This window comes from Dromaius novaehollandiae, chromosome 2 (assembly GCF_036370855.1).
Source record: "Dromaius novaehollandiae isolate bDroNov1 chromosome 2, bDroNov1.hap1, whole genome shotgun sequence".
Classification (NCBI taxonomy): Eukaryota; Metazoa; Chordata; class Aves; order Casuariiformes; family Dromaiidae; genus Dromaius; species Dromaius novaehollandiae.
In genome coordinates, this window is record NC_088099.1 from 76,867,084 (window position 1) to 76,893,464 (window position 26,381).

The 26,381-nt window shown below is 46.2% G+C and overlaps 1 protein-coding gene across 4 annotated transcripts in view; it reads left to right on the forward strand.

Annotated features, from left to right (window-relative positions):
* LOC112989253 (uncharacterized) overlaps positions 1-26,381 on the forward strand; it is a 177,713-nt gene that overhangs the window by 145,529 nt on the left and 5,803 nt on the right. For 3 of the 4 annotated variants that reach the window (XM_064506778.1, XM_064506780.1, XM_064506779.1), the window contains exons 14-15: positions 24,925-25,095; positions 25,930-26,037. In XM_064506778.1, the coding sequence (XP_064362848.1) occupies positions 24,925-25,095; positions 25,930-26,037 (279 nt within the window). The remainder of the gene's footprint in view (positions 1-24,924; positions 25,096-25,929; positions 26,038-26,381) is intronic. The other variant, XM_064506781.1, reaches the window with a different exon arrangement.

Consider the following 26,381-nt stretch of genomic DNA (forward strand, 5'->3'; position numbering starts at 1 on the left):
TAACCCTACGGGTATGCCTAGATTCCTTAGGCTTTGGCTTTCCTTTCCCTTTCTTGACGCTATCCCTAACGCTCACCCTCACCCTCACGCTAACCTTAAGGCTAACCTGAACACTAGGCACCTTTGATTTTGCCTTTTCCTTTTCCTTTGCCTTTGCTAACCGTAACCCTAGCCCGGCATGCCTTTGCCCTTGCCTTTGCCTCTGCCTTTGCCTAAGCCTAGATGCCTTTCATGTTGTCTTTGCCTTATCCTTTGCCTAAGCGTGACCCTGACCCTATCCTTAGATGCCTTTGCCTTTGCCTTTGCCTAACCCCAACTGTAAGCGTAACGCTAGATGGTTTGGCCTTTCTCTTTGCCTTTTCTTTTGCCTTGGCTTTTCCGTTTCCCTAACCCTAACCTAACGGTAACCGTAACGCTAAGCCTAACGCTAACGCTAGATGCCTTTCCTTTTCCATTGCCTTTGCCTTTGCTAACGCTGACCCTGACCCTGACGCTGACGCTAAGGCTCACCCTAAGCCTGGGTACATTTGCGTTTTCCCCTGTGTATCCCGAAGCCTAGGTGCCTTTGCCTTTGCCTTTGCCTTTACCTACCCGTACCGTAGCGGCAGATGCCTTTGTCTTTGCCTTTGCCTTGGCCTTTGGCTGAACCTAATCGTAAGCCTAACCCTAACCGTAACACTAGAGATAACCCTCCTTCTAAGCCTAGATTCCTCTGGCTTTGGCTTTGGCTTTCTTAATGCTAACCCTACCTGCAGATGCCTTTAAATTTGCCTTGGCCTTTGCCTTTGCGAACGCTAAGCGTAGATTCCTTTGCCTTTGCATGTCCTTTTGCCTTTGCCTAACCCTAGAGGCCTTTTCTTTTGCCTTTGCCTTTTCCTTTGCCGTAGCCTAACGCAAACCCAAAGCCAAAGCCCAAATGCCTTTGCCTTTGGCTTTACCTTGCTTTGCCTTTCCTAACCCTACCGCGAACCACGACCCGAACCCGAACCCTACCCGTAACCTTAAGCCTAATCCTCCCCCTAAGCCTAACGCTCGATACCTTTGGTTTTCCCTTTAGCTAACCCTAAGCCTAACGCTAGATGCCTTTGCAGTTGCCTTTGCCTTTTCCTGAACCTCATCGTAACCCTAACCCTAACCCTAACCCTAATTCTAAGCCTAGCTTGCTTTGGCCTTGCCTTTGCATTTCTTCATGCCAACTCTGACGCTAACCTGAACCTGAACCCTAGCCCTAACCTTCGATACCTTTCCTTTTGCCTTTGCCTTGAGCTTTGGCTTTTCCTTTGCTCAGCCTAAGCCTAGATGCCTTTGCCCTTGCTTTGCCTAACACTGACCCTGACACTATGCCTAGAGCCTTTGCGTTTACGTTTCCTAACCCTCACCGTAACTCTAACCATAATGCGAACGCTCAGCGTCACCCTAACCCTGGATGCCTTTTCTTCTTCCTTTGCTTTGCCTTTGCCTTTGCCGTGGCCTTGCCCTAAGCCTAATCCTAAGCCTGAATGCCTTTAACATTGCCTTTGCCTTTGCTTTCCCTTTCCTAAGCCTGATGCGGAACCTAAACCTAAGGCCAAGGCTAATCCCTAAGACTTTCCCTGCCCCTAAAACCTAGATTCCTTTGCCTTTGGCTTTCTCTCTGCCTTGCTAACCCTAAGCCTACATGCCTTTGCCTTTGCCTATCGCTAACCCCAATGCTAGATGCCTTTTCCTTTTCCTTTGCTTTTGCCTTTTCCTAACCCTGACACGGACCGCGACCGCGACTGTATTCCTAGATGCCTTTGCCTTTAGCTGTTCCTAATCCTCACGGTAAGCCTAAACATCACCGTAACCCTATCCGTAGCCCTCACCTAGATGGCTTTTCCTTGGACTGTTGTTTGCCCTTGCCTTTATCTTTCCGTGGCCTGTCACTAACCCTCATGCTTAGCCTGAATGCCTTTGCGTTTACCTCTGCTTTACCTTGCCTAAGCCTAAGCCTAAGCCTGGATAGCTTTGCCTTTGCTAAGCGTAAGCCTAGCTGCCTTTGCCTTTGTCATTGCCATTGCCTTTCGTCCCCCTCTCCCTTGCTGCCTTTGGTTTTGAGTTAGTCTTTGCCTTTGCCTGCCGCTGCCGCTGACCCTAACCCTAGATGCCTTTGCCTTTTCCTCTGCCTTTTGCTAACCCGAACGGTGACCATAACCCTAGATGCCTTTTCTTTTGCCTTTGTTTTGCCTTTGCCTAAGCCTAACCCTCAGCCTAAAGCTACTGCTAGATGGCGTTGCCTTTGCCTTTGCCCTTGCCTTTGCCTTTGCCCTTGCCATGCCCTACTGCGACCCCTAAAGGTAACCCTTAATGCCTTTGCCTTTCCCAACCCTGACCCTACCGCTACCGCTAACCCTACTCGTAAGCCTAGATTCCTTAGGCTTTGGCTTTCCTTTCCCTTTCTTGACGCTATCCCTAACCATAACCCTCACCCTCATGCTAACCTTAAGGCTAACCTGAACCCTAGGCGCCTTTGCCTTTGCCTTTGCTAACCGTAACCCTAGCCCGGCAGGCCTCTGCCTTTGCCTCTGCCTTTGCCTCTGCCTTTGCCTCTGTCTTTGCCTAAGCCTAGATGCCTTTCATGTTGTCTTTGCCTTATCCTTTGCCTAAGCGTGACCCTGACCCTATCCTTAGATGCCTTTGCCTTTGCCTTTGCCTAACCCCAACTGTAAGCGTAACGCTAGATGGTTTGGCCTTTCTCTTTGCCTTTTCTTTTGCCTTGGCTTTTCCGTTTCCCTAACCCTAACCTAACGGTAACCGTAACGCTAAGCCTAACGCTAACGCTAGATGCCTTTCCTTTTCCATTGCCTTTGCCTTTGCTAACGCTGACCCTGACCCTGACGCTGACGCTAAGGCTCACCCTAAGCCTGGGTACATTTGCCTTTTCCCCTGTGTATCCCGAAGCCTAGGTGCCTTTGCCTTTGCCTTTGCCTTTACCTACCCGTACCGTAGCGGCAGATGCCTTTGTGTTTGCCTTTGCCTTGGCCTTTGGCTGAACCTAATCGTAAGCCTAACCCTAACCGTAACACTAGAGATGACCCTCCTTCTAAGCCTAGATTCCTTTGGCTTTGCCTTTGCCATGGCCTACCGCTACCCCTAAAGGTAACCCTTAATGCCTTTGCCTTTCCCAACCCTAACCCTACTGCTAACGCTAAGCCTACTCGTGAGTCTAGATTCCTTAGGCTTTGGCTTTCCTTTCCCTTTCTTGATGCTATCTCTAACCATAACCCTCACCCTCATGCTAACCTTAAGGCTAACCTGAACCCTAGGCACCTTTGCCTTTGCCTTTGCCTTTTCCTTTGCCGTGGTGTAACGCGAACCCAAAGCCAAAGCCCAAATGCCTTTGCCTTTGGCTTTACCTTGCTTTGCCTTTCCTAACCCTACCGCGAACCACGACCCGAACCCGAACCCGAACCCTACCCGTAACCTTAAGCCTAATCCTCCCCCTAAGCCTAACGCTCGATACCTTTGGTTTTCCCTTTAGCTAACCCTAAGCCTAACGCTAGATGCCTTTGCAGTTGCCTTTGCCTTTTCCTGAACCTCATCGTAACCCTAACCCTAACCCTAACCCTAATTCTAAGCCTAGCTTGCTTTGGCCTTGCCTTTGCATTTCTTCATGCCAACTCTGACGCTAACCTGAACCTGAACCCTAGCCCTAACCTTCGATACCTTTCCTTTTGCCTTTGCCTTGAGCTTTGGCTTTTCCTTTGCTCAGCCTAAGCCTAGATGCCTTTGCCCTTGCTTTGCCTAACACTGACCCTGACACTATGCCTAGAGCCTTTGCGTTTACCGTTTCCTAACCCTCACCGTAACTCTAACCGTAATGCGAACGCTCAGCGTCACCCTAACCCTGGATGCCTTTTCTTCTTCCTTTGCTTTGCCTTTGCTGTGGCCTTGCCCTAAGCCTAATCCTAAGCCTGAATGCCTTTAACATTGCCTTTGCCTTTGCTTTCCCTTTCCTAAGCCTGATGCGGAACCTAAGGCTAAGGCCAAGGCTAATCCCTAAGACTTTCCCTGCCCCTAAAACCTAGATTCCTTTGCCTTTGGCTTTCTCTCTGCCTTGCTAACCCTAAGCCTACATGCCTGTGCCTTTGCCTATCGCTAACCCCAATGCTAGATGCCTTTTCCTTTTCCTTTGCTTTTGCCTTTTCCTAACCCTGACACGGACCGCGACCGCGACTGTATTCCTAGATGCCTTTGCCTTTAGCTGTTCCTAATCCTCACGGTAAGCCTAAACATCACCGTAGCCCTATCCGTAGCCCTCACCTAGATGGCTTTTCCTTGGACTGTTGTTTGCCCTTGCCTTTATCTTTCCGTGGCCTGTCACTAACCCTCATGCTTAGCCTGAATGCCTTTGCGTTTACCTCTGCTTTACCTTGCCTAAGCCTAAGCCTAAGCCTGGATAGCTTTGCTGTTGCGTTTGGCTTTGCCTTTGCTAAGCGTAAGCCTAGCTGCCTTTGCCTTTGTCATTGCCATTGCCTTTCGTCCCCCTCTCCCTTGCTGCCTTTGGTTTTGAGTTAGTCTTTGCCTTTGCCTGCCGCTGCCGCTGACCCTTACCCTAGATGCCTTTGCCTTTTCCTCTGCCTTTTGCTAACCCGAACGGTGACCGTAACCCTAGATGCCTTTTCTTTTGCCTTTGTTTTGCCTTTGCCTAAGCCTAACCCTAAGCCTAAAGCTACTGCTAGATGGCGTTGCCTTTGCCTTTGCCCTTGCCTTTGCCTTTGCCCTTGCCATGCCCTACCGCTACCCCTAAAGGTAGCCCTTAATGCCTTTGCCTTTCCCAACCCTACCGCTACCGCTAACCCTACGGGTATGCCTAGATTCCTTAGGCTTTGGCTTTCCTTTCCCTTTCTTGACGCTATCCCTAACGCTCACCCTCACCCTCACGCTAACCTTAAGGCTAACCTGAACACTAGGCACCTTTGATTTTGCCTTTTCCTTTTCCTTTGCCTTTGCTAACCGTAACCCTAGCCCGGCATGCCTTTGCCTTTGCCTTTGCCTCTGCCTTTGCCTAAGCCTAGATGCCTTTCATGTTGTCTTTGCCTTATCCTTTGCCTAAGCGTGACCCTGACCCTATCCTTAGATGCCTTTGCCTTTGCCTAACCCCAGCTGTAAGCGTAACACTAGATGGTTTGGCCTTTCTCTTTGCCTTTTCTTTTGCCTTGGCTTTTCCGTTTCCCTAACCCTAACCTAACGGTAACCGTAACGCTAAGCCTAACGCTAACGCTAGATGCCTTTCCTTTTCCATTGCCTTTGCCTTTGCTAACGCTGACCCTGACGCTGACGCTGACGCTAAGGCTCACCCTAAGCCTGGGTACATTTGCCTTTTCCCCTGTGTATCCCGAAGCCTAGGTGCCTTTGCCTTTGCCTTTACCTACCTGTACCGTAGCGGCAGATGCCTTTGTCTTTGCCTTTGCCTTGGCCTTTGGCTGAACCTAATCATAAGCCTAACTCTAACCGTAACACTAGAGATAACCCTCCTTCTAAGCCTAGATTCCTCTGGCTTTGGCTTTGGCTTTCTTCATGCTAACCCTACCTGCAGATGCCTTTAAATTTGCCTTGGCCTTTGCCTTTGCGAACGCTAAGCGTAGATTCCTTTGCCTTTGCATGTCCTTTTGCCTTTGCCTAACCCTAGAGGCCTTTTCTTTTGCCTTTGCCTTTTCCTTTGCCGTAGCCTAACGCAAACCCAAAGCCAAAGCCCAAATGCCTTTGCCTTTGGCTTTACCTTGCTTTGCCTTTCCTAACCCTACCGCGAACCACGACCCGAACCCGAACCCTACCCGTAACCTTAAGCCTAATCCTCCCCCTAAGCCTAACGCTCGATACCTTTGGTTTTCCCTTTAGCTAACCCTAAGCCTAACGCTAGATGCCTTTGCAGTTGCCTTTGCCTTTTCCTGAACCTCATCGTAACCCTAACCCTAACCCTAACCCTAATTCTAAGCCTAGCTTGCTTTGGCCTTGCCTTTGCATTTCTTCATGCCAACTCTGACGCTAACCCAAACCTGAACCCTAGCCCTAACCTTCGATACCTTTCCTTTTGCCTTTGTCTTGAGCTTTGGCTTTTCCTTTGCTCAGCCTAAGCCTAGATGCCTTTGCCCTTGCTTTGCCTAACACTGACCCTGACACTATGCCTAGAGCCTTTGCGTTTACGTTTCCTAACCCTCACCGTAACTCTAACCATAATGTGAACGCTCAGCGTCACCCTAACCCTGGATGCCTTTTCTTCTTCCTTTGCTTTGCCTTTGCTGTGGCCTTGCCCTAAGCCTAATCCTAAGCCTGAATGCCTTTAACATTGCCTTTGCCTTTGCTTTCCCTTTCCTAAGCCTGATGCGGAACCTAAACCTAAGGCCAAGGCTAATCCCTAAGACTTTCCCTGCCCCTAAAACCTAGATTCCTTTGCCTTTGGCTTTCTCTCTGCCTTGCTAACCCTAAGCCTACATGCCTTTGCCTTTGCCTATCGCTAACCCCAACGCTAGATGCCTTTTCCTTTTCCTTTGCTTTTGCCTTTTCCTAACCCTGACACGGACCGCGACCGCGACTGTATTCCTAGATGCCTTTGCCTTTAGCTGTTCCTAATCCTCACGGTAAGCCTAAACATCACCGTAACCCTATCCGTAGCCCTCACCTAGATGGCTTTTCCTTGGACTGTTGTTTGCCCTTGCCTTTATCTTTCCGTGGCCTGTCACTAACCCTCATGCTTAGCCTGAATGCCTTTGCGTTTACCTCTGCTTTACCTTGCCTAAGCCTAAGCCTAAGCCTGGATAGCTTTGCTGTTGCGTTTGGCTTTGCCTTTGCTAAGCGTAAGCCTAGCTGCCTTTGCCTTTGTCATTGCCATTGCCTTTCGTCCCCCTCTCCCTTGCTGCCTTTGGTTTTGAGTTAGTCTTTGCCTTTGCCTGCCGCTGCCGCTGACCCTTACCCTAGATGCCTTTGCCTTTTCCTCTGCCTTTTGCTAACCCGAACTGTGACCATAACCCTAGATGCCTTTTCTTTTGCCTTTGTTTTGCCTTTGCCTAAGCCTAACCCTAAGCCTAAAGCTACTGCTAGATGGCGTTGCCTTTGCCTTTGCCTTTGCCCTTGCCTTTGCCTTTGCCCTTGCCATGCCCTACTGCGACCCCTAAAGGTAACCCTTAATGCCTTTGCCTTTCCCAACCCTGACCCTACCGCTACCGCTAACCCTACTCGTAAGCCTAGATTCCTTAAGCTTTGGCTTTCCTTTCCCTTTCTTGACGCTATCCCTAACCATAACCCTCACCCTCATGCTAACCTTAAGGCTAACCTGAACCCTAGGCGCCTTTGCCTTTGCCTTTGCCTTTGCTAACCGTAACCCTAGCCCGGCAGGCCTCTGCCTTTGCCTCTGCCTTTGCCTCTGCCTTTGCCTCTGCCTTTGCCTCTGTCTTTGCCTAAGCCTAGATGCCTTTCATGTTGTCTTTGCCTTATCCTTTGCCTAAGCGTGACCCTGACCCTATCCTTAGATGCCTTTGCCTTTGCCTAACCCCAACTGTAAGCGTAACGCTAGATGGTTTGGCCTTTCTCTTTGCCTTTTCTTTTGCCTTGGCCTTTCCGTTTCCCTAACCCTAACCTAACGGTAACCGTAACACTAAGCCTAACGCTAACGCTAGATGCCTTTCCTTTTCCATTGCCTTTGCCTTTGCTAACGCTGACCCTGACCCTGACGCTGACGCTAAGGCTCACCCTAAGCCTGGGTACATTTGCCTTTTCCCCTGTGTATCCCGAAGCCTAGGTGCCTTTGCCTTTGCCTTTACCTACCCGTACCGTAGCGGCAGATGCCTTTGTGTTTGCCTTTGCCTTGGCCTTTGGCTGAACCTAATCGTAAGCCTAACCCTAACCGTAACACTAGAGATGACCCTCCTTCTAAGCCTAGATTCCTTTGGCTTTGCCTTTGCCATGGCCTACCGCTACCCCTAAAGGTAACCCTTAATGCCTTTGCCTTTCCCAACCCTAACCCTACTGCTAACGCTAAGCCTACTGGTGAGTCTAGATTCCTTAGGCTTTGGCTTTCCTTTCCCTTTCTTGATGCTATCTCTAACCATAACCCTCACCCTCATGCTAACCTTAAGGCTAACCTGAACCCTAGGCACCTTTGCCTTTGCCTTTGCCTTTTCCTTTGCCGTGGTGTAACGCGAACCCAAAGCCAAAGCCCAAATGCCTTTGCCTTTGGCTTTACCTTGCTTTGCCTTTCCTAACCCTACCGCGAACCACGACCCAAACCCGAACCCTACCCGTAACCTTAAGCCTAATCCTCCCCCTAAGCCTAACGCTCGATACCTTTGATTTTCCCTTTAGCTAACCCTAAGCCTAACGCCAGATGCCTTTGCAGTTGCCTTTGCCTTTTCCTGAACCTCATCGTAACCCTAACCCTAACCCTAACCCTAATTCTAAGCCTAGCTTGCTTTGGCCTTGCCTTTGCATTTCTTCATGCCAACTCTGACGCTAACCTGAACCTGAACCCTAGCCCTAACCTTCGATACCTTTCCTTTTGCCTTTGCCTTGAGCTTTGGCTTTTCCTTTGCTCAGCCTAAGCCTAGATGCCTTTGCCCTTGCTTTGCCTAACACTGACCCTGACACTATGCCTAGAGCCTTTGCGTTTACGTTTCCTAACCCTCGCCGTAACTCTAACCATAATGCGAACGCTCAGCGTCACCCTAACCCTGGATGCCTTTTCTTCTTCCTTTGCTTTGCCTTTGCCGTGGCCTTGCCCTAAGCCTAATCCTAAGCCTGAATGCCTTTAACATTGCCTTTGCCTTTGCTTTCCCTTTCCTAAGCCTGATGCGGAACCTAAGGCTAAGGCCAAGGCTAATCCCTAAGACTTTCCCTGCCCCTAAAACCTAGATTCCTTTGCCTTTGGCTTTCTCTCTGCCTTGCTAACCCTAAGCCTACATGCCTTTGCCTTTGCCTATCGCTAACCCCAATGCTAGATGCCTTTTCCTTTTCCTTTGCTTTTGCCTTTTCCTAACCCTGACACTGACCGCGACCGCGACTGTATTCCTAGATGCCTTTGCCTTTAGCTGTTCCTAATCCTCACGGTAAGCCTAAACATCACCGTAACCCTATCCGTAGCCCTCACCTAGATGGCTTTTCTTTGGACTGTTGTTTGCCCTTGCCTTTATCTTTCTGTGGCCTGTCACTAACCCTCATGCTTAGCCTGAATGCCTTTGTGTTTACCTCTGCTTTACCTTGCCTAAGCCTAAGCCTAAGCCTGGATAGCTTTGCTGTTGCGTTTGGCTTTGCCTTTGCTAAGCGTAAGCCTAGCTGCCTTTGCCTTTGTCATTGCCATTGCCTTTCGTCCCCCTCTCCCTTGCTGCCTTTGGTTTTGAGTTAGTCTTTGCCTTTGCCTGCCGCTGACCCTAACCCTAGATGCCTTTGCCTTTTCCTCTGCCTTTTGCTAACCCGAACTGTGACCATAACCCTAGATGCCTTTTCTTTTGCCTTTGTTTTGCCTTTGCCTAAGCCTAACCCTAAGCCTAAAGCTACTGCTAGATGGTGTTGCCTTTGCCTTTGCCCTTGCCTTTGCCTTTGCCCTTGCCATGCCCTACTGCTACCCCTAAAGTTAACCCTTAATGCCTTTGCCTTTCCCAACCCTGACCCTACCGCTACCGCTAACCCTACTCGTAAGCCTAGATTCCTTAAGCTTTGGCTTTCCTTTCCCTTTCTTGACGCTATCCCTAACCATAACCCTCACCCTCATGCTAACCTTAAGGCTAACCTGAACCCTAGGCACCTTTGCCTTTGCCTTTGCCTTTGCCTTTTCCTTTGCCTTTGCTAACCGTAACCCTAGCCCGGCAGGCCTTTGCCTTTGCCTCTGCCTTTGCCTCTGCCTTTGCATCTGTCTTTGCCTAAGCCTAGATGCCTTTCATGTTGTCTTTGTCTTATCCTTTGCCTAAGCGTGACCCTGACCCTATCCTTAGATGCCTTTGCCTTTGCCTTTGCCTAACCCCAACTGTAAGCGTAACGCTAGATGGTTTGGCCTTTCTCTTTGCCTTTTCTTTTGCCTTGGCTTTTCCGTTTCCCTAACCCTAACCTAACGGTAACCGTAACGCTAAGCCTAACGCTAACGCTAGATGCCTTTCCTTTTCCATTGCCTTTGCCTTTGCTAACGCTGACCCTGACCCTGACGCTGACGCTAAGGCTCACCCTAAGCCTGGGTACATTTGCCTTTTCCTCTGCGTTTTCCTATCCTGAACGTAACCGAAAGCCCAGGTGCCTTTGCCTTTGCCTTTACCTACCCGTACCGTAGCAGCAGATGCCTTTGTCTTTGCCTTTGCCTTGGCCTTTGGCTGAACCTAATCGTAAGCCTAACCCTAACCGTAACACTAGAGATAACCCTCCTTCTAAGCCTAGATTCCTCTGGCTTTGGCTTTGGCTTTCTTAATGCTAACCCTACCTGCAGATGCCTTTAAATTTGCCTTGGCCTTTGCCTTTGCGAACGCTAAGCGTAGATTCCTTTGCCTTTGCATGTCCTTTTGCCTTTGCCTAACCCTAGAGGCCTTTTCTTTTGCCTTTGCCTTTTCCTTTGCCGTAGCCTAACACAAACCCAAAGCCAAAGCCCAAATGCCTTTGCCTTTGGCTTTACCTTGCTTTGCCTTTCCTAACCCTACCGCGAACCACGACCCGAACCCGAACCCTACCCGTAACCTTAAGCCTAATCCTCCCCCTAAGCCTAACGCTCGATACCTTTGGTTTTCCCTTTAGCTAACCCTAAGCCTAACGCTAGATGCCTTTGCAGTTGCCTTTGCCTTTTCCTGAACCTCATCGTAACCCTAACCCTAACCCTAACCCTAATTCTAAGCCTAGCTTGCTTTGGCCTTGCCTTTGCATTTCTTCATGCCAACTCTGACGCTAACCTGAACCTGAACCCTAGCCCTAACCTTCGATACCTTTCCTTTTGCCTTTGTCTTGAGCTTTGGCTTTTCCTTTGCTCAGCCTAAGCCTAGATGCCTTTGCCCTTGCTTTGCCTAACACTGACCCTGACACTATGCCTAGAGCCTTTGCGTTTACGTTTCCTAACCCTCGCCGTAACTCTAACCATAATGCGAACGCTCAGCGTCACCCTAACCCTGGATGCCTTTTCTTCTTCCTTTGCTTTGCCTTTGCCGTGGCCTTGCCCTAAGCCTAATCCTAAGCCTGAATGCCTTTAACATTGCCTTTGCCTTTGCTTTCCCTTTCCTAAGCCTGATGCGGAACCTAAACCTAAGGCCAAGGCTAATCCCTAAGACTTTCCCTGCCCCTAAAACCTAGATTCCTTTGCCTTTGGCTTTCTCTCTGCCTTGCTAACCCTAAGCCTACATGCCTTTGCCTTTGCCTATCGCTAACCCCAATGCTAGATGCCTTTTCCTTTTCCTTTGCTTTTGCCTTTTCCTAACCCTGACACTGACCGCGACCGCGACTGTATTCCTAGATGCCTTTGCCTTTAGCTGTTCCTAATCCTCACGGTAAGCCTAAACATCACCGTAACCCTACCCGTAGCCCTCACCTAGATGGCTTTTCTTTGGACTGTTGTTTGTCCTTGCCTTTATCTTTCTGTGGCCTGTCACTAACCCTCATGCTTAGCCTGAATGCCTTTGTGTTTACCTCTGCTTTACCTTGCCTAAGCCTAAGCCTAAGCCTGGATAGCTTTGCTGTTGCGTTTGGCTTTGCCTTTGCTAAGCGTAAGCCTAGCTGCCTTTGCCTTTGTCGTTGCCATTGCCTTTCGTCCCCCTCTCCCTTGCTGCCTTTGGTTTTGAGTTAGTCTTTGCCTTTGCCTGCCGCTGCCGCTGACCCTAACCCTAGATGCCTTTGCCTTTTCCTCTGCCTTTTGCTAACCCGAACTGTGACCATAACCCTAGATGCCTTTTCTTTTGCCTTTGTTTTGCCTTTGCCTAAGCCTAACCCTAAGCCTAAAGCTACTGCTAGATGGCGTTGCCTTTGCCTTTGCCCTTGCCTTTGCCTTTGCCCTTGCCATGCCCTACTGCTACCCCTAAAGGTAACCCTTAATGCCTTTGCCTTTCCCAACCCTGACCCTACCGCTACCGCTAACCCTACTCGTAAGCCTAGATTCCTTAAGCTTTGGCTTTCCTTTCCCTTTCTTGACGCTATCCCTAACCATAACCCTCACCCTCATGCTAACCTTAAGGCTAACCTGAACCCTAGGCACCTTTGGCTTTGCCTTTGGCTTTGCCTTTTCTTTGCCTTTGCCTAATCCTGCCTCTAAGCATAAACCTAATGCTAGATGCCTTTACCTTTGCCTTTGCCTTTTTTTTTGCCATGGCCTAACCATAACCCTAATCCTAAACCTAGATTCCTTTGGTTTTCGTTTTGCCTTTGCCTTTCTTAATCCTATCCCTAACCCTAACCCTAACTCTAACCCTCACTGTAACCTTAGATACCTTTGATTTTGCCTTTGCCTTTAGCTATGCCTTTGCTGTGGCCTAACCATAATCCTAGATGCCTTTGCCTTTGCCTGTCCCTAACCCTAGATGCCTTCGATTTTGTCTTTGCCTTTGTCTTTTCCTAACCCTCACCATGCCTCTAACCGTAACCCTAACCTTAACCCTATCACTAGATGCCTTTTCTTTTACTTTTCCTTTGCCTTTTCCGTGGCCTAACCACAACCCTAGATGCCTTTGCATTTGCCTAACCCTAACCCTAGATGCCTTCAATTTTTTCTTTGCCTTTGCCTTTTCCTAACCCTCACCATGCCTCTAACCATAACCCTAACCTTAACCCTATCACTGGATGCCTTTTCTTTTACCTTTCCTTTGCCTTTGCTGTGGCCTAACCATAACGCTGAATGCCTTTTCCTTTGTCTTTAACTTTACTTTGCCTTTCCTAACCTAACCGTAACCCTAACCTTAATTCTAACCCTAGATTCCTTTGGGTTTGGCTTTGCCTTGGCCTTTTTTAATGGTATCCCTAACCGTAACTCTAACTCTAAACCTAACACTAACCATAGCCCTAACCATAAACCTAGATACCTTTGATTTTGTCTTTGCCTTTGCTTTGCCTTTCATTTGCTTTTGCCTAACCCCGACCCTATCTTTAGATTCCTGTGCCTTTGCATTTACCTTTTCCTAACCTTCACCCTAACCCTACCCTTAACCGAAACCCTAACCCTGTATGCCTCTTCTTTTGCTTTTGCCTTTGCCTTTGCCTCTGCCTTTTCTTAACTCTAACCATAGCCCTAACCCTAGATTCCTTTTCCTTTCTCTTTGCCTTTGCCTTTCCCAACCCTAAACCTAAATGCCTTTTATTTTGCCTTTGCTTTGCCTTTGCCTTTGTCTAACCCATACCCTAACCCTAGGTGCCTTTGCCTTTTTTTTGCCCGTCCTTTGTCCTTGCTTTGCCTTTGCTTTGTCTTTCCCTATCCCTAACACTAAGCATAAACCTAACGCTAGATGCCTTCTCCTTTGCCTTCTCCTTTGCCTTCTCCTTTGCCTTCTCCTTTGCCTTTGCCTTTGTCTAACCCATACCCTAACCCTAGGTGCCTTTGCCTTTTTTTTGCCCGTCCTTTGTCCTTGCTTTGCCTTTGCTTTGTCTTTCCCTATCCCTAACACTAAGCATAAACCTAACGCTAGATGCCTTCTCCTTTGCCTTCTCCTTTGCCTTCTCCTTTGCCTTCTCCTAACCCTAACCCTAGATGCCTTTCTTTTGCCTTTGGCTAATCCTCACCCTGACCCTATCCCTAGATGCCTTTCTTTTGCCTTTGGCTAATCCTCACCCTGACCCTATCCCTAGATGCCTTTCTTTTGCCTTTGCCTAATCCTCACCCTGACCCTATCCCTAGATGCCTTTGCCTTTGCCTAATCCTCACCCTGACCCTATCCCTAGATGCCTTTGCCTTTGCCTTTACATTTTCCTAGCCCTCACCATAACCCTAAGTGTAACCCTAAGTGTAACCATAACCATAGCCCTGTATGCCTTTTCTTTTGCTTTGCTTTGCCTTTGCCTAACCGGAAACCTAACCCTAGATGTCTCTGCTTTTTTTGGCTTTGCTTTGCCTTTCTTTTTGCCTTTGCCTAACCTTAATCCTCAGCATAAACCTAACACTAGATTCCTTTTCTTCTTGCTCTGCTTTGCCCTTGCCTTTACTGTGCCCTAACCTTAACACTAATCCTAAGCCTTAATGCTTTTGCCTTTACCTTTGCTTTGCCTTTCCTAACACTAAGCCAACCCTAGCCCTAGATGCTTTTGATTTTGTATTTGCCTTTCCTTTAACTTTTCCTAATGCTCACTGTGACCCTAACCCTAACAGTAACCCTATCCCTAGATGCCTTTTCTTTTACCTCTCCTTTGCCTTTGCATTTGCTTTTGCTGTGGCCTAACCATAATCCTGAATGCCTTTGTCTTTGCCTTTACCTTTGCTTTGCCTTTCCTCACCCTTACCCTACCCTAACCCTAATTCTAACCCTAGATTCTTTTGGCTTTGCCTTTCTGTACGCTATCCCTAACCCAAACCCTAACCTGAACACTAACCCTAACCCTAACACTAAACCTAAACCTACATACCTTTGATTTTGCCTTTGCCTTTGCCTTTCCTTTGCTTTTGCCTAACCCTAACCCTATCCTTAGATGCCTGTGGCTTTGCCTTATCTTTTCCTGACGCTCACCATAACCCTGCCGTAACCCTTCCCATAACCGTAACTCTAGATGCCTTTTCTTTTGCCTTTCCTTTGCCTTTGCCTAACCTGAAACCTAAACATAGATTCCTTTCCCCTTTTTTTTCCTTTGCTTTGTCTTTATCTTTCCCTAACCCAAACGCTAAGCATTAACCTAAGGCTAGATGCCTTTGCCTTTGCTTTGCCCTTGCCTTTGCCGTGGCCTAACCCTAACCCTAAACCTAACCCTAAATGACTTTTTCCTTTACCTTTGCTTTGCCTTTCCTAATGCTAAGCCAAGATTCATTCGGCTTTGGTTTTGCCATTCTTAATGCTATCCCTAACCCTAACCCTATCCCTAACGCTAGATACCTTTGATTTTGCCTTTGGCTTTGCCTTTGGCTTTACCTTTTCCTAACCCTCACTGTAACCCTAAGCGTAAACATAAGCATAACCGTAACCCTATCCCTAGATGCCTTTTCTTTTCCCTTTGCTTTGCCTTTTTCTGTGGCCTTACCCTAACTCTAATCCCAACCCTTAATGCCTTCACCTTTGCCTTTGCTTTTGCCTTCATCTTTGCCTTTGCCCAACCCTAACACTAACCCTAGATGCCTTTGCCTTTGCCTCTCTGTTTTCCTAACCCTAACCGTAACCCTAGATGCCTTTTCCTTTGCCTTTCCGAATCCTAAACCTAACCCTAACCGTAACCCTAGATGCCTCTGCCTTTTCCTTTTCTCTTGCCTTGCCTAAGCCTAAGCCTAAGCCTAACCCTAACCCTAGCTCTGACCCTAACCCTGACCCTTCCCCTAACCCTAAATGACTTTTCTTTTTCCTTTCCTTTGCCTTTGCATTTGCCTAACCCAAACCCTACCCTAGGTGCCTTTGCCTTTTTTACCTTTGCTTTGCCTTTGCTTTGCCTTTGCTTTGCCTTTGCTTTGCCTTTGCTTTGCCTTTGCTTTGCCTTTGCCTACCCCTAAAACTAAGCATAAACCTAACACTAGATGTGTTTGCCTTTTCCTTTTCCTTTCCTTTTCTTAACCCTAACCCTAACACTAGCTGCCTTTCCCTTTGCCTTTCCTTTCCCTTTGCCTAACCCTCTCCCTGACTCTATTCCTAGATGCTTTTGCCATTGCCTTTATATTTGCCTAACCGTAACCCTAACCATAACCCTAATCATAACTGTAACTGTACCCCTAGATGCCTTTTCTTTTGCCTTTGCTTTGTCTTTGCCTTTGCCTAACAGGAAACCTAAACGTAGGTGCCTTTGCCTTGTTTTGCCTTTGCTTTTGCCCTGCCTAACCCTAACCCTAAGCATAAACCTAACCCTAGGTACCTTTGCTTTTGGCTCTGCTTTCCCTTGCCTTTGCCGTGGCCTAACCCTAACCCTAACCCTAAATGCCTTTGCCTTTACATTTCCTTTGCCTTTCCAAACACTAACCCAACCCTAACCCTAAGCCTAACCCTTGATGCCTTTGTCTCTCCCTTTTCCTAACCCTAACCATAACCCTACCCCTAAATACCTTTTCGTTTGCCTTCCCTTCCTTTTCCTAATCCTTCTCCTAACCCTAACCCTAACTGTAACCCCAGATGCCTCTGCTTTTTCCTTTTTCTTTGCCTTTCCTAACCCTACATGCCTTTTCTTTTGCCAATCCTTTGCCTTTGCCTTTCCCAACCCTAATCCTACCCCATATGTCTTTGATACTGTCTTGACTTTTCCCTTTGCCTAACTGGATGCTGACCCTATCCCTAGATGCCTTTGCCTTTATCTTTACCTGTTCCTGACCCTCACCATAGCCCTAACCCAATCCCTAGATGCCTTTTCTTTTGCCTTTGCTTTGCCTTCACCTTTGCCTAACACTAACTGTAAACCTAACCCTAGGTGCCGTTTCCTTTGCATTTACCTTTCCTAACCCTAACTGTAACCCTAGATGCCTCTGCCTTTTCCTTATCCTTTGCCTTTACTAATGCTAACCCTAACCCTCAGATGCCTTTTCCTTTCCCTTTGCTTGGCCTTTGCCTTTGCCTTCGCTTTTGCCGTTGCCTAACCCTAACTGTAAACCTAACTGTAACCCTAGATGCCTTTGCCTTTTCCTTCGCCTTTCCTAACCCTAACCCTAACCCTAACCCTAGATGCCTTTCCTGTCTGTTTTCCTTTGCTTTGCTAATCTTAACCCTAAGCCTAGATGCCTTTGTGGTTTCCTTTGCCTAACTGTGACCCTGACTGTGTCCTCATATGCCTTTGCCTTTGCCTTGCTCTTGCCTTTTCCTTTACTGTAGCCTAAACCTAATCCTAATCCTAACCCAAAATGCATTTGCCTTTGCCTTTGCTTTGCCTTTCCGAACCCTAACCCTAACCCCAACCCTAATCCTAACCTAATTCAAACCCTAGATTCCTTTGGCTTTGGCTTTGCCTTTCTTAACGCTATCTCTAATCCTTAACCCTAATCCATTACTCTAACCCTAACCCTCGTTACATTTCATTTTGCCTTTGCCTTTGCCTACACTAACCCTAAGCCTAGATGCCTTTCCCTTTGGCTAATCCTAACCCTAACACTAACCCTAACCATAGTTGCCTTTGCCTTTGCCTTTGCCTAGCTCTAACACTAGATGCCTTTGCTTTTGCCTTTGCCTTTGCCTAACCCTGATGGATAGCCATAGATGCCTTTGCCTTTTCCTTTAGCTTTTCCTGATCCTCACTGTTACCCTGTCACTGTAACCCTGTCCCTAGGTGCCTTTGACTTTGCCTTTACCTTTTCCTAACCCTCACCGTAACCCTAACCCTAGATGCCTTTTCCTTGCCTCCACCTTTTCCTAACACTAACCATAACCCACCCTCTAGATGCCTTTGCCTTTGCGTTTCCCCAACCCTAACCATAACCTAATCGTAACCCTAACCATAAGCCTCACCCTAACCTACCTCTCAGCCTAGATGCCTTTGCCTTTTCCTTTGCCATTCCTAACCCTAACCCTTTTTTAGCTTTTCTTTGTCTGTGCTTTGCCTTTCCTTTGCTTTTGCCTAACCCTAAGCCTAAGCATAAACCTAACGCTAGATGCCTTTGTCTTTGCCTTTCCTAACCCTAACCCTAAACCTAGATACCTTTGATTTTGCCTTTGCCTTTCCCTTTGGGTTTGCCTTTGCCTAACCCTAATCCTGCATGCCTTTGCTGTTCCCTTTGCCGAACCCTGACCCTGACCCTATCCCAAGATGCCTTTGCCTTTGCCTTTACTTTTTCCTAACCCTCTCCATAACCCTAACCGTAACCCTAACCATAGATGACTTTTCCTTTGCCTTTGCTTTGCCTTTGCCTTTTCCTTTACTGCGGCCTAACCCAAACCGTAATGGCAGATGCCTTTGCGTTTGCATTTGCCCTTGCTTTCCTTTGCCCTTGGGTTTCCGTAACCCTAACCGTAACCTAACCATAAACCTAACCCTAACCCTAACCCTCGTGCTAACCCAGGTACCTTTGATTTTGCCTTTGGCTTTCCCTTATGCTTTTCCTTTGCCTCTTCCTTTGCTTTGTTGACCCTAACCCTAAGCCTAGATGCCTTTCCCTTTGTCTAATCCTAACGCTAACACCAGCCCTAACTGTAGATGCCTTTGCCTTTGCCTAACTCTAACACTAAATGCCTTTGCCTTTGCCTTTTCCTGACCCTGACCCTATCCCTAGATGCTTTTGCCTTTTTGTTTAGCTTTTGCTGACCCTCACCGTAACCCTGTCACCGTAACCCTAACCGAAACCCCAACCCTAGATGCCTTTTCTTTTGCTTTTCTTTCACCTCTTCTTTCCCCTTGCCTTTGCTGTAGCCTTACCCTAATCCTAACCTAACCCTAACCAAAAGCCTTTGCCTTTGCTTCTGCCTTTCCCGAACCCTAAACCATAACCCTAGATGCCTTTGCCTTTCCTAACCCTAACCCTAACCGTAACCCTAACCCTCCCCCTAATTCCGACTCTAGATTCCTTTGGATTTGGCTTTGCCTTTGCCTTTCTTAACGCTAACCCTAACCCTATGCTAAACCTAGATACCATTGATTTTGCCTTTGCCTTTCCCTTTGGCTTTGCCCTTGCTAACCCTAGGCATAGGTTCCTTTGCCATTGCTGTTGCCTTTGGCTTTGCCTTTGCCCAACCCTAACCCTAGATGCCTTTGCCTTTCCCGTTTCCTAACCCTGACCCTATCACTACATGCCTTTGCATTTACCTTTTACTGACCCTCACCATAATCATAACCGTAACCCTAAGCCTCTATGCCTTTCCCTTTTACTTTGCTGTGGCCTAACCCTAACCCTAATTGTAGGTGCCTTTGCAATTGCATTTGCCTTTGCCTTTCCCCTTACGTTTCCTTACCCTAACACTAACATAAATCCTAACCCTCATGCTGATCCTAACCCTAGATGCCTTTCCCTTTCCCTTTGCCTTTCCTAACCCTAACCCTAACCCTAACCCTAACCCTAAACCTGACCATAAGCCTGGATGCCTTTTCTTTTGCCTTTGCTTTTCCTTTCCCTTTGCCTTTGCCTAACCTGAAACCTAACCCTAGATACCTTTGCCTTCTTTTTGCTTTGCTTGGTCTGTGCTTTGCCTGTGGTTTGCTTTTGCCTAACCCTAACCCTAAGCATAAACCTAATGCTAGATGCCTTTGTCTTTGCATTTCCAAAGCCTAACCATAACCCTAACACTTACCCTAAACCTAACCCTAGCTCACTTTGCTTTTTCCTTGCCTTTCCTACCCCTACCCCTAACTCTAACCCTAAACCTAACCCTAACCCTTTTGATTATGCCTTTGCCTTTCCCTTTGCCTTGCTGACCCTAACCCTAACCCTAGATGCCTTTTCTTTGCCTAATCCTAACCCTAACTGTAGATGCCTTTGCCTTTGCCTTTCCTTTGCCTTTCCCTTTGCCTTTCCGTAACCCTGACCCTGACCCTATCCCTAGATGCCTTTGACTTTTCCTTTAGCTCTTCCGGACCCTCACCGTAACCCTAACTGTCACCGTAACTCTAGCCCTAGAAGCCTTTTCTTTTTCCTATTCCTATCCATGGCCTTTTCCTTTGCAGGGCCTAACCCTAACCCTCATCCTAACCCTAAATGCCTTTCCCTTTCCCTTTCCTTGTCCTTTCCTACCCCTACCCCTACCCCTAGATGCCTTTGCCTTTCCCTTTACCTAACCCTAACACTAATGTAGATGCCTCTGCATTTCCCTTTTCCTTTCCCTTTGCCTGAACCTGATGCTAACCCTAACCCTATCCCTAACACTAATCCTAGATAACTTTTATTTTGCCTTTGCCTTTCCCTCTGGCTTTGCCCTACACTAACACTAGATGCATTTGCCTTTCCTCTTGCCTAACCTTGACCCTGAACCTATCCCTAGATGCCTTTGCCTTTGCCTCTGCCTTTTCCTAACCCTTACCATAACCCTAACCATAACCTTAACCCTAGATGCCTTTTCCTTTCCCTCTGCGTTGCCTAAACCTAACCATAACCCTAAATGTCTTTTCCTTTGCCTTTGCTTTGCCTTTGCCTTTTCCTTTGCTGTGCCCTAACCCTAATGGTACATGCTTTTGCCTTTGCCTTTGCCTTTGCCTTTGCATTTCCCTAACCCTAGCTGTAATCTAACCATAACCCTAACACTTACCCTAACCATAACCATAATGCTCACCCTAACCCTAAACGCTACCTTATATGTTGCCTTTTCCTTTTCTTAGCCCTACCCTCTACCCTAGATGCCTTTTCTATTGCCTTTGCTTTCCCTTTCCTTTTGCCTTTTTTATGCCTTTGCCTAAGGGGAAGCCTGACCCTAGATGCCTTTGCCTTTTTTTGGCTTTGCTTTGTCTATGCTTTGCCTTTGCTTTCCTTTTGGCTAACCCTAAGCATAAACCTAATACTAGATGCCTTTGCCTTTGACTTTACCGCAGCCTAACCGTAACCCTAACACTAACCCTAGATGACTTTGTGTTTCCTTTTCTTTCCCCTTGTCTTTGCCTTTGCCGTGGCCTAACCCTAACCGTAAATGCTTTTGCCTTTGCCTTTCCTAACCCTAACCCTAAGCCTAACCCTAACCTTAACCCTAACCCTAACCCTACCTCTAGATACCTTTGATTTTGCCTTTGTCTTTGTCTTGCTAACCCTAACCCTATCCCTATCCCTATCCCTAGGTGCCTTTGCCTTTCCCCAATCCTAACCCTAGATGCCTTTGCCTTTAGTTTTACCTGACCTTAACGTAGATGCCTTTTCCTTTGACTTTGCCTTTGCCTTTCCTAACCCTAGCTCTAGCCATAACCGTAACCCTAACCCCAACCCTAGATGCCTTTTCTTTTGCCTTTGCTTTACCTTTGTCAAACTCAAACCATAATGTTAGATGCCTGTGCCTTTTTTTAGATTTGCTTTGTCTTTGCTTTGCCTGTGCTTTGGTTTTGAAGAACCCGAATGCTAAGCATAATCCTAGCGCTATATGTCTTTGCCTTCACCTTTGCCTTTGCCCTTGCCTTTGCCTTTACCAAAGCCTAACCATAACCCTAATCCTAACCCTAGATGCCTTTGCCTTTCTCTTTGCATTTGCCTTTCCCTTTACCTAACCCTAACCGTAACCCTAACCATAACCCTGGCCCTACATGTCTTTGCCTTTACTTAACCCTAACCCTACTGCTAGATGCCTTTGCATTTGCTTTTTCCTTTCCCTTTTCCTGAACCTAAACATAACCCTTCCCCTAACACTAACCCGAATGCTAGATTACTTTAGCTTTGCTTTTGCCTTTGCCTTTGCCTTTCTTAACGCTAACCCTAATGCTAATGCTAACCCTAACCCTAGATACCTTTGATTTTGCCTGTGCCTTTCCCTTTGGCTTTCCCTAAGCCTAAGCCTAGATGCCTTTGCCTTTGCCTTTGCGTTACCTAACCCTAACGGTAGCGCTAGAAGCCTTTGCATTTGCCTTTGCTTTTCTGTTTGCCTTATCCTAACCATTACCCTTACCCTAACCCCAACCCTACTTCTAACCCTTCATTCCTTTGGCTTTGGCTTTGCCTTGCTAATCCTAACCCTTAGCCTAGATGCCTTTACCTTTGCCTATCCCTAACCCTAACCCTATCTCTAGATCCCTTTGCTTTGCCTTTGCCTAACTCGAACACTAGATGTCTTTGCCCTTTCCTTTACCTTTACCTTTGGCTTCGCCTTTGCCTTTTCATAAGGTTTCATAAGGTTTTTCATAGGTTTCACCATAACCCTAACTATAATCCTAACCCTGTATCTCTTTGTCTTCAGCTTTGGTTAAACTTTGGCTTTGGCATTCGGTTTACGTTTGCTTTTGCCTTTACGTTGCCTTTGCCTTTGCCTAATCTTAAGACTAAATGCCTTTGCCTTTGCTGTTGCCTTTTCCTAACCCTGACCCTGACCCTAACCCTAGATGCCATTGACTTTGCCTTTACCTTTGCCTTTGCATTTCCCTAACTGTAACCATAACCATAACCATAAACCTAACCCTAACCCTAGATGCTTTTCCTCTTGCCTTTGCCTTTCCCTAACCGTAACCCTAGATGCCTTTGCCCTTGTCATTGCCTTTTCTACCCATAATGATAACCCTGGATGCCCTTCCCTTTTTTTCTTTATCTTTGCTTTGCATTTGTTTTACCTTTGCCTAACCATGATGCTAAGCATAAATCTAACACTAGATGCCTTTGGCTTTGCCTTTGCCTTTCCCTTTGCTGAAACCTAACCCTTACCCTAACCCTAACTCTTATCCCCACCCTAATCTTAACCCTAGATGCTTTGCCTTTGCCTTTGCTTTTGTCTTACATTAACATATACCTAACCAGAAGCGTAACCCCAACCAGAACCCTCTAACCCTCCCCCTAACCTTAACCTTAACCCGCAGCCTAACCCTAAATCTAACTCTCACGCTATCCCTACCCCAAATGCTTTTGCCTTTGCCTTTACCTAACTCTAACCCTAGATGCCTTTGCCTTTGCTTTGCCTTTAACTAACCATAACCATAACCCTAAGCAGAACACTAACCCTAACCGTAGATACCTTTGCCTTTGCCGTCACCTAACCCAAACCCTAACTGCATTTGCCTTTTCCTTGCCTTTGCCTAACCCTAACCCAAACCCTAACCCTAGATGCCTTTGCTTTTGCCTTTGCTTAATCCTAGCCTGAACCCTAACCCTAACTCTAACGATGCCCTCGACCCAAACCCTGACCCTGAACATGATCCGAACCCTACCCCTAACCCAAAACCTAGATGCCTCTACCTTTCCCTAAGCTTAACCCTAGATGCCTTTGTCTTTGTCTTTGCCTTTCCCTTTACGTTTGTATTTGCCTAACCCTAACTCTAACCCTAACCCTAACCACCTTTGCCTTTCCATTGCCTTTCCCTTGGCTTTTCCTTTCCCTTTGCCTATCCCTAACCTTTACCTGAATGCTAACCCTAGATGCCTTCGCCTTTGCCTAACCCCAATCCTAACCCTAACACTAAATGCATTTGCCTGTGCCTTTACCTTTGCCTAACCTTAACCAGCACCTTAAATGCCTTTTCCTAACCCTAATTGCCTTTGTCTAATCCTAACTCTAACTGCTGTTGCCTTTGCCTAACCCTAAGCCTAACCCTACCCACCTTTACCTAACCCTAACCCTATCTCTAACTGCCTTTGCCTCAGCTTTTGCCTTTGCCTAACTCTAACCCTAATCCTAATCCTAAATACCTTTGCCTTTCCTTTTGCCTAACACTGTCCGTAAGTGTCTTTGCCTATGCTTTTGCCCTTGTCTCACCCTTATCCTAATGCTAATTGCCTTTGCCCAACCCTAACCCTAAACGGCTTTGCCTTTACCTAAACGCCTTTGCCTCTGCCTTTGCCATTGCCTTATCCTAACCCTATCACTAAATGCCTTTGCCTTTGCAATTATCTAACCCTAACCCAATCCCTAGATGCCTTTCCCTTTGCTTTTGCCTTTTTTCTAACCCTAACCCTAGATGATTTGCCTTTGCCTTTGCCTCTGATAACCCTAACCCCAACTGCCTTTGCCTTTCCTAACCTTAGCCCTAACTGTAGCTGCCTTTGCCTAACCCTAACCATAACCCTAGATGCCTTTGCCTTTGCGTAACCAGAAACCTAACCCTAACCCTAGCTCTGTCTTTGCCTTTGATCTTGCCTTTGCATAATCCTAACCTGAACTGTTACCCTAAATGTCTTTGCCTTTGCCTGTGCCTTTGCTTTTGCCTTTTGCCTTTGCCTAACCCTAACCCTTAACTTTACCCTAACCCTAATCCTGAATTCCTTTGCCTTTGCCTAACCCTATCCCTATCCCTTTGTCTCCTCCCCACCTTTCTTTGCCCCCCCTTTCTTTTTTTGGCCCCTCTTTCCTTTCTTGGCACCCCCCCTTCCTTCCGTATTTTTCCTTCCTCACCCCCTTCCTTCCCCCTGCTTCCTCCCTCCTCCATTTCTTTCCTCCCCCTAAAGTTTCTAGATGGAAGTTTTGCCTAAATGCTCCTGCCAAAGTATGGGTTTACTGTCAAAGGAATGAACTACTGTGAGAATTAATACATCTTTCTCAAATATAACTCAACTCTACTCTACTGTGCCTCAGCTATTGCATAGCAATTTAAGTACTACTGATTTGATCGTACAGCTGAAGTCTTTTTTTTTTAATATAAATAGGGAAGCTTTAAAGATTGTACCAAGCTAGTAAAATTTTTCCCTGTATTGAGGCGTACCATTGCTTATTGTGATCGTCCTCTAGAAACAAAAGTTTACTGTTGGGAAAGTAATTGGAACAATGGAAAGTTTGAAAGCTGTTAAATATTATGATTTATGCTCATTTCTTTTAAAGCTGCATTATGAATTTCTGTCGGTTTTATTTTCATCTTCCTCTTCTGAAACAAAAGACTCATATGTAGTGGAGGGTAGTTCTATAAATATCCTGTTTTGGACTTGCTGTTGATATCATGGAGTAAATGGAGATGTTTGGTAATCATCTTTACTGTATATCTTTCTAACTGAGAAAATAGTGCGTTCGGCTTTTATCATTAAAATAATTATCTCTATATATTTTTAACCTAATACCAGAGACACCCCTGCCCAAGCTTAATTTTTCTTTTCCAGTTTTTAATGATATTTTCTTTAAAAATAACTTGTACAAACCCAGAGAGAGGAATACTATTAGTATTAAAAATTATATATATAACCCATGTTATACTTTCACATATAAACTTAATGTTAGTTATTTGTGGTTATTTTTTTCCTTTGTCTGAAGTATTTGAAGGTGTTTGGTTTTAATCCAGAAGATCTGAATTATGAGAACAGACCTGCACTTTTCTTATTTTTGTGCCCAGGTGAAGTGTTTTCAAGAGAACTGTATTGATACTGATGAGAGGATGGTGGCCTTCTTTGTGGCCTTCTCTGTGAGGGTTGCTAGTTCTAGAACTTGCTCCCCCACTAGACCTTCAGTGTTTCAGAGAGTCTGCTCTTTCATTAGCCTTCTTGGGAATGAGAAGAGGGTTAAGGTAAAGCACGGATATATATCTTTAAGTTCAGTAGTGTTCTGGCTTTTTGCTAGTTACAGGCAAATAAGCTCCTAAATTTGGTTCTTTGAAATTTGCTGTGTAAACCATTCTCGTGAAAGAGCTTAAAGCTTCATGAATCTTTTCAAAACAGTTTCTGTAGAAATGGGTCAGGGCTATGCTGCAATTGTACACATTCATTTTTATGCAAATACCTTGGAAAGAGATTAAAATACATAAGGAAATGTATTTTCCTGTGTATTTCCAGAAAATTCTTGGGGTGTTCTTCTTGAAAGGATTATGTTAGATTACTGCAGGAGATAACTCCTCTTAGGTTCCTCTCCCATTGTCCCCCCACTTTATCCCCTCTCTCCTCCCCCCAAAATTATGGGATAATGCTGTTTAATTGTAATATCTTAAAAATTTAATCTGCTCTGTAACTTCAACTGTATCTGACAGAAGGATAGAGATCTCAAAAATGAGGTTCCTGCAGGTTAAAAAAAAAAAAAAATGTTAAGCAGAGAACCTCCTCCATGCTTCCTCTTCTCCTCAAAGGCATCAGCATAAGGTCAGTCCCTATTAAATATTTAATATTATGGATATGGACTCTGGGAGTTCAATGCAGGACATAAACTTCCAAGAAACCAGGTGTAATTAGTTCTGTTGCTCATGTAACTGTTTGTTTTATTGATACACTGAAATTTCCCAAGATACACTGTGCTTGTGTGTCTGGCTTGGCACATAACATCAGATTTTATGGCATATGTGCCACACAATGATACTTTAATCTTTCAGAAAGCAAGCGTTACATTGTGGGCTTTTTTTTCCTTTCCCTAGCAAAGTTTTGAGATACTGAATGAAGATGATGCTTCATTTATCCTAAAAGTTACACAGACTCTTACGGATGCACTGGTGGAATATCGTCAGCAAGTTGCCTCAAAAAAAGTAATGTAGATTTTGTTTTGCCTTTTTTTTTGGTTATACAAACAGATTTGTAGACTCCTGTGATCTGTGCATTTTTTATTACAGATAGCAATTTTATTTAAGTATAAAATATGGAGATAATATTGTAAGTTTTGGATATTTGGTACTTGAAGAATTTTTGGAGTGATGATAAGATAAATTCATAGCTTTTTGTTGTAAAGTCTAACACTTTCTCTACAAAGAGTTCTTTTCAATAAGTGGAGAAGCCAAAAAACTCAGTCCTTTCTTCCCATACATTTTCTTGCATCTCAGTTTCTCTGCTTTTTTTATCCCTTCTTATTCCTAGTTTAAGCTTTCGTCATGTC